At 41.3% G+C, this 7,682-nt stretch overlaps 1 protein-coding gene across 1 annotated transcript; it reads right to left on the bottom strand.

Annotated features, from left to right (window-relative positions):
• Window positions 1–666: 666 nt before the first annotated feature.
• LOC141164685 (E3 ubiquitin/ISG15 ligase TRIM25-like) lies at window positions 667–4,853 on the bottom strand. Its single transcript, XM_073650173.1, has one exon. The coding sequence runs from the start codon at window positions 4,797–4,799 to the stop codon at window positions 3,171–3,173; it is 1,629 nt and encodes a 542-aa protein (XP_073506274.1). The 5' UTR covers window positions 4,800–4,853; the 3' UTR covers window positions 667–3,170.
• Window positions 4,854–7,682: the final 2,829 nt, after the last annotated feature.

Raw genomic sequence — 7,682 nt, 5'->3', positions numbered from 1 at the left:
TGAAAAAACGGAGCAAAAACGACCTATACAATGAACATAGCACACAGCAATGTCAAAACGACATTGCTGTGCACATGTACGATCTTATATCACTTTCTTATAACTGCTCGTTAAAAGAAGTGACATGCTCATTCTTCAGGCAGCTCAGTATAGACTGAACGATGCCAGCGAAACTGCCTCAGGAAAATGACCGCCGGTGTTCTCCTGAAGTGGCTTAGTCTGGGAAACTCGATGGCTCCACTTGAAGTGACACTGTGCACACATACCCTTTGATTGGATAGTGCCTAATTTGAAGATGTTTCCACCAGGATCTGAATCAAGGAAGTGATATGCACTTTTTTTCCCACAAGGCGTTTTTCAAAACCTCTTCAGGGAAAAAAATGATCAAAAGCTCATATAAACAGCAAAAGGGATTTCCCACAGAAATGAACAGAGGGAGTTTTCCAAATGTTTTTCAAGTACTTTTTGAGGAGGATTTTGGAGATGATCTGCTCAAATAACCTAAAATCGCTGTATAAACATCGCATAAAATGCCATGATGTGATAACTGCGAATGAACAACTCATCTGTGTACCCAAGAAGTGATCAACAATAAAGCTGGCTGATGAGTAAAATACAACTAGTTACACTATAAGAAAAAAATATAATAAAGTCACGTGTTCATCATTTATATGCATACATTTTTAATAACCTCCCCTAAACATCCAACAGTTACAAAAACAGATCTGGTGTCCCCAAAAATTAAACAAACTGACATAAAATAAGGCAAATTTCATGTAATTTGGACATTACCAAAATAATAAAGCTACGTTCCCATAGTTTTCGATGAGTTTTTAGAAGAAATACAAGTAACCTATTTTACTTAATGGAAGAAAATCTGCGCATCAAAAACTCACCAAAAGATCATCGTGGGAATGTAGCCTAAGAATACGTTCCCAAGAGATCTACATCCAAAGGTTCAAGTGGTTGCAAACTTTTGAGAATCTAGCATTCTCTTGTACAGGATAAAGGTAGCGATCCACATTGATAATCAGGAAAACGTTTGAAACTACAAAGTGACTTCAAAGTTTCCCATCACAAACAGATCTGGGGTGTTTTACACTCACTCATATGGCATGTCTCTCAGAACGGAAACATTTCTACGAATGTGGAATGTTCTTTGAATTTAACCCAAGGATGGATTTGCACCTTAGGTTGAAATTTACTGTGGTATTTCAGTTGTGGAATCCAAGGTAAGTTTGCTCTTTACGGAGAGTGACATGTCAGTTCTATTAACAAATTGCCTTAAGCATATAATCGCTAAAGACTATAAAATATAACTTTTAATCACACCAAATAGAGTGTTGATCTCAGTGAATGGATAGTTTATCCATGTCCAATAAAAATATTATTCCTTTAATAGTGTGATTAAAAGTTATATTTTATAGTCTTTCGGTAGGGATTGTTTGCCTAAGGCAATTTGATAATAGTATTGTTGACCCTACACTGACTGTCGTGAACAGCAATTATATTGTGTGTTATGACATGTCAGATCTGGCATGCCAGTATGAGGAGACTTAAACGCCTTGCATGCTCCTCTGAGAAATTAAATATGAAAGTTGTCTCTTCAGGGAGGAAGAGGACTTGAACTCTAGTGCCACGTATTGGAAGTACCCAATCCTACAAGTCAATATTGAGCCCCTTAACGAACTTTGCAATATGACTTAGGATAAAAGCCAAATCAGAATCTTAATTTACAGACACAGTGCTTCGGGGTGTTGACCCTCGTAAGTGCAAACAGGCTCGGACTGGCCCATAAGAGAACAGGAGAATCCTCCGGTGGGCCCCTGTTCTAGAGTGAGCCACCACCCTCTTATATGAGCAGTGTTTGGCACAATACACTTGATTCACTATATACAGACAAAGGCAGCATCTTCTTTATCCTCATTGACAAATTCATATAGCAATAAACTGAGTAGATTGTTAAATAAAGTCATATTTGCAAGTAGCTGAAAAGTGGGGCCCTGGAATTGACGTTTCTGGTGGGCCCTTGGCACCCCAGTCCAACACTGAGTGCAAAGTATGAGATCTGACTTGGCTAGGTGACAGGCTATGACTGGGGGGATCTAAGGGGTAAGTTTTCTCCTTATGGAGAGTGAAATGTCAGGTCTGGCATGCCAGTATGAGGAGACTTAAACGCCTTGCATGCTTCTCTGGGAAATTAAATATGCAAATTGTCTCTTCAGAGAGGAAGAGTACTAGAACTCTGCCACCTATTGGAAGTAGCCATCCTACAAGTCAATATCGACCCCTTAACGAGCCTTGCAATATGACTTAGTGGAATCAAAACTCGAAACCTGCAGCAAATAACAGAACAATGTTAAGGCCCCCATACACATTAGACTAGCGTTGTCTGAACCCACCAATAACTGTGGAATCAGCTGACAGTCTAAAGAGAGTGTGAGTCTCATGACTCTCCGCCCGACAAATGATGTCGGGTGAGAGAAGAGACTGAGCTGTCGGATTTCAGACTGTTGATCACTGATTCACTTCAAGTGCAATATCACAGTGGCTCTATTGTAAGGGAATACTGCAGTGCATGGCCAAGCCGAATGTTCCTGCGTATGGGGTAGTCGAATGAGATTCCTGTTGACTGAATCATTCGCCTGACAGCTATGTATTGTGAATTGAGATTTTAGAAAACAGGGATTTAAATAACCCCATATAATTAGAGCATAAAAAATCTGCAACTGACTCCAGGCATGCTGCGGATTTTCGGATCTCTACCATGCCCTTACTATTGCAGAAGTGTTATATATTTTTATCGTTGATTTCATTAATTTCTAAGGAAACCCTGAAATCCGAAGCCATACCTGCATCTAAATCTACAATAAAAAGCACACATGGATGTTATTGACGATTTTTTATGCAAACTAATGACGATGACCCATAGGTGGATTATCCAGGAAAAGACATAGGGATTACCCATTGCATTACAGCATTCTAAAAGTATACAAAATTGTTTCCAATATACAGCTAATACTAAATAATCACCAAGTACCAATACAGCGGGCTATTGACCCTTTTGATATAATCATTGCAACAGCTGCCATTTAGGGATCAACACCTGTAGCCCATGTTCTTATTTACCCCATTGGCTGAATGATCCACCAAACAGATTTTGTTTTCTGTCACCAGTCTCTGTCCAGATTTCTTATATTATGATGGTTTCTACCATCACTGCTTCTCTCTAATATCTTTATAGAACAGTCCCATAAACATAAAGCAGCATGAAGGGGCTCGGTGAAGGTTGCAGTGAAAGTGTGTAAGTGTCTGGTGGGGTCACACAGTTCATAAAAGGACAGCTGCCCGGCCTCATAATCCAGACATATCCTGAATCTATCACTGGAAATCTGATGAGGTAACGGGATCACTTCCTCATCATGTATCACTGAATACTGATTATCATACCTCCACAAACTCCAGGACTTGTTATTATATCCAATGTATGACTTACGCCCCCTTCTGTCTATACTGGGATAACACATCCCCACAATCCAATAATCTGATCTACTGCTCTCCACATCCCAGTAATATTGTCCTGAGGTAAATCCCCTCCTGCTCATCACCTGATAACCCTGGAATCTCTCTGCTGTTTCTGGACGATTCTGCTTCTCTCGTGTCCTGGTTGCAGTTTTCAGGTTGTCAGAAATATGGATATAGTTACTGGCTGTATTTATATCCAGTAATATGTCTGTAGAGTCCTCCACATAGATCCCGCTCTTTATACCTGTTATTACGTCACATAATGTGTGTACTGTGTCTGAGATCATCACCACATCCAGATCATCTCCATCATGGAGCTGTTTATCATGTCCCCCTGTGTCCTCATCACCTCCCTCCTCCTCAGGATCACACAAGTCACCGGTGTCTGGTTCCTGTAAGACAGTCAGTGGATCCGTCATGTTACACAGCTCCTCAATGTGTCTCATCTTCCTGGACAGCTCGTCCTTCTTTATCTCCAGCTGATGGATCAGAGCAGACAGTGACAGGGACTCTTCCTTTTCCTGTCTGTAGATCTCACTTGGAACCCTCATCTCCAGATCATCCAGCCGTCTCCTGATGTTTGTACACAGGGCAATGACTTTTTCAACTTTTCGAGCCGCCTTTTCTTGAGCTTTTTTTCTGCGCTCCTCCAGACTCCGGACTCTTTCCTCGGTCATCTCTCTCTTTGTGATCAGTTTCTGGTAAACATTTCTCAGTTTCTTCTTCTTCCTCTCTGAGGCCTCATCCAGAATCTCCACCCGATGTCCCCGATGTTTTCCTACTGAACAATAAACACAGATACAAGCAGCGTCCTCAGTGCAGTAATATTCCAGGATCTTCTTATGGACAGAACATTTCCTTTTCTCCAGAGAAGTGCTGGGATCAGATAAGACGTGTTCTGGTGATTTGCTGTGAGACCTCAGGTGTTTATCACACAGAGAAGCCTCACAGTGTAGACAGGATCTAACAGCAGGTACAGGAGAGTCCACACAGTAAGTGCAGCAGATCCCGGTGATCTCCTCTTGTTCTTGCTGAGTAATCAGGAAACGTTCTGCGACATTATGAAGATTTATGTTCTTCATCAGTGCCGGCCGCCCCTGAAACTCTTCTCTGCATTCAGGACAGGAATAAACTCCAGACTCGTCCTGTGTATCCAGCACACGATCAACACAGACCCGGCAGAAGTTGTGTCCACATCTCAGCGTTACAGGATCTGTATAAGTGCTCAGACAGATGGAGCAGAGCAGCTCGTTTCTCAGATGAGAAGACGCCATGGCTGACGGAGGAAGAGAGAAACGAAACTACAATTATCTGCTGCTCGAAAACCTGAGGGCGGGTTTTATACCTGTGTAGGGCTGAACAGCACCTTCTCTAGTAACTTTCTGGAGGACATTTGTAATAATCATATATTCTATCTGCTGTATATTTAGGACCTATATTGGGCTCACAAATTAAGAGCTACAGTAGGTTGTTACTTGCAGTTAAAGTTCTTAAGTCCCCATACAAATTAGACTAATGTTGGCAAAATCCATTAATATTGACAGGTCAGTCGACAGTCTAATCTGTATGAGGTTCCCAGAAAATTCTTTGTCGGGAAAGTTAAGGATCCATCATGTCCAATTTTGGATTGCCAATCCTATTATTCTACGGGAGATAAACCACCACTAGACATGCTATGATAAAGAACACAGGAGCACTCAGCTGAACAAGAACTCCTGTGGATGCGAGAGCCAGCCAAGAAAGCTGCTTTTGAACCATCATTTGCCATCAGCCATCTAATTTGTATGACATAATCATGAAAGTTTAGTATTAAATTAGAGAAACACTAAGATAAAAGAGCATTACTACCGTAACTAAAATAAAATAACTGATATAAGGCAGAATTAAGACCCCAGTGTTAGTTCTGGCCCGAAGACACACAGTTAATCTACCCATCCAATGCTGAATGATAAATAAACCCCACCTAACACCTACTGTACACCTATACTTAGCACTATACATCGTGATGATCGAAAGTTTGTGAACCCTTCAAAATGTTCTATATGTCTGCATAAATTTTACCTAAAACTATATTAGAGTTTCACACAATTCCTAAACATAGATAAAGAAAGCCAAATACAACAAATAACTAAAAAATATTAAGCTCAATGATTAAGAAGCACTGCTTTGCGTCGCAACGCGTATGTTTTTAATATCTGGACTGTGACTTAATGGATTTTATACTATTTGAAGCTATGAAATAAATGAAGAATGGATTTTTTATGGACTTGTAGCGCTGGACTTATTCCTTTCTAAGTTCTGAAAACTTGCCGCACAGCAGGATCCGTGCGCTCCAGGAGGTGGTGAGCAGACATTAACTTTTTGTATGTTTTTCATATATTAGAGTTTCACGCAATTCCTAAACGTAGATAAAGAAAGCCAAATACAACAAATAACTAAAAAATATTAGACTTTCATTTTTAAATGAGGAAAATTATCCAATATCACATGTCTTTAAGTGGCAAAAGTATGTGCACGCTTAAGACTAGCAGATAATTTGAAGGTGAAACTAGAGTCTGGTGTTTTCAATCAATAGGATGACAATCAGGCATCAGTGGGCATCCTGTTTAATTTAAAGAACCGGTATCTATCAAATTCTTATTCTGACAACACTATTTGTGGAAGTGTATCATAGCACAAAAAAGGAGATTTCTGAGAACCTTAAAAGAAGAGTTGTTGATGTTCATTTGGCTGGAAAAGGTTCCAAAAACCATCTCTACATAGTTTGGATGCCATTAATCCACAGGCAGACAATTAGAAGAAATCCAGGACTATTATAGCATTCCCAGGAGTGGTTGACCAACAAAGATCACTCCAAGAGTATGGTGTATAATAGTCTACGTGGTCACAAAGAAACCCAAGGTAACCTTTAAGCAACTAAAAGCCTCTCTCAGATAAGCTAATATTAATGTTCATTAGTCCACCATCAGGAGAACACTGAACAATGCTGTGCATGACAGGATTGCAAGGAAGAAGCCACTGTTCTCTAAAAGTAATATTGCTGCCCATCTGTATTTTGCTAAAGAACATCCAGACAAGCCAGAAAACTATTGAAACAATATTTTGTGGAGGGATGAAACCAAAATAAAGCTTTTCAGTTTAAATGTTATGAGAAGTATTATATTTCGAGAGAAAAAAACACAGCATAAAAACATCATACCATCTGTGAAACACTGTGATGGTAGCTTCATGATTTAGGTCTGTTTTGCTAAATCTGGATTAGGATGGCTTGCCATTATTGATGTAACAATGAATTCTGAAATATATAAGAAACATTATCAAAGTCATGACCCTAATCTTATAGAAATGTTTTGTAAGGACCTGAAGCGAGCAGTTATTAGGAGAAAAGCTACCAGCATAACAGAGTTGAATAAGTTTTGTAGAAGGAAATCAACTTTAATTCCTTCAAGTTAGGTGCGGGATTAATCATCATCTAGGGCAGTGCTGGCGAACCTATGGCACGCGTGCCAGAGGGGGCACGCAGAGAGCTCCCGGTGGGCATGCGCTATCGCCGCAGCACTAGCGCTACTGGATCGGGCCCGGCGGGTGAGAACTCTGAGCCCGCCGAGTGCCGACGCCAGCACTGCTACTTCAGCTAGATGTGCGTTCTCGGACACACATCTAGCTGAAGTGTATTGTCGCGCACGAACTTGCCAGGCCCGTGCGCCGCAATACACGCTGCTGGCCAATCAGAGGCCAGCAGCTGACGTCAGCATACAAGCGACTGGGAGCATGGCAGTGACGTCAAGCGCCCCGTCGCTAGGACACTGGAGTCAGCTGCCAGCAACAGGAGATGACGCTACGCGGGAGAAGAAGAAAGGTGAGTAGGAGTGTTTATTAAGTTTTCTTTTTTTTTTTTTTAATATGCGATGCACAGTGGCGCTAGCAGGCTGGGAAGAGGGAGCATATATACATGGACTGGGGGGAGGGAGCATATATACATGGACTGGGGGGAGGGAGCATATATACATGGACAGGGGGAGAGGGCAGCATATATACATGGACAGGGGGAGAGGGAGCATATATACATGGACTGGGGGGAGGGAGCATATATACATGGACTGGGGGGAGGGAGCATATATACATGGACTGGGGGAGAGGGAGCATATATACATGGA

This window comes from Phyllobates terribilis, unplaced genomic scaffold, assembly GCF_046119375.1.
Source record: "Phyllobates terribilis strain yellow unplaced genomic scaffold, ASM4611937v1 Scaffold_10__3_contigs__length_209671492, whole genome shotgun sequence".
NCBI lineage: Eukaryota > Metazoa > Chordata > Amphibia > Anura > Dendrobatidae > Phyllobates > Phyllobates terribilis.
This window is presented reverse-complemented; position numbering and strand designations above follow the sequence as displayed.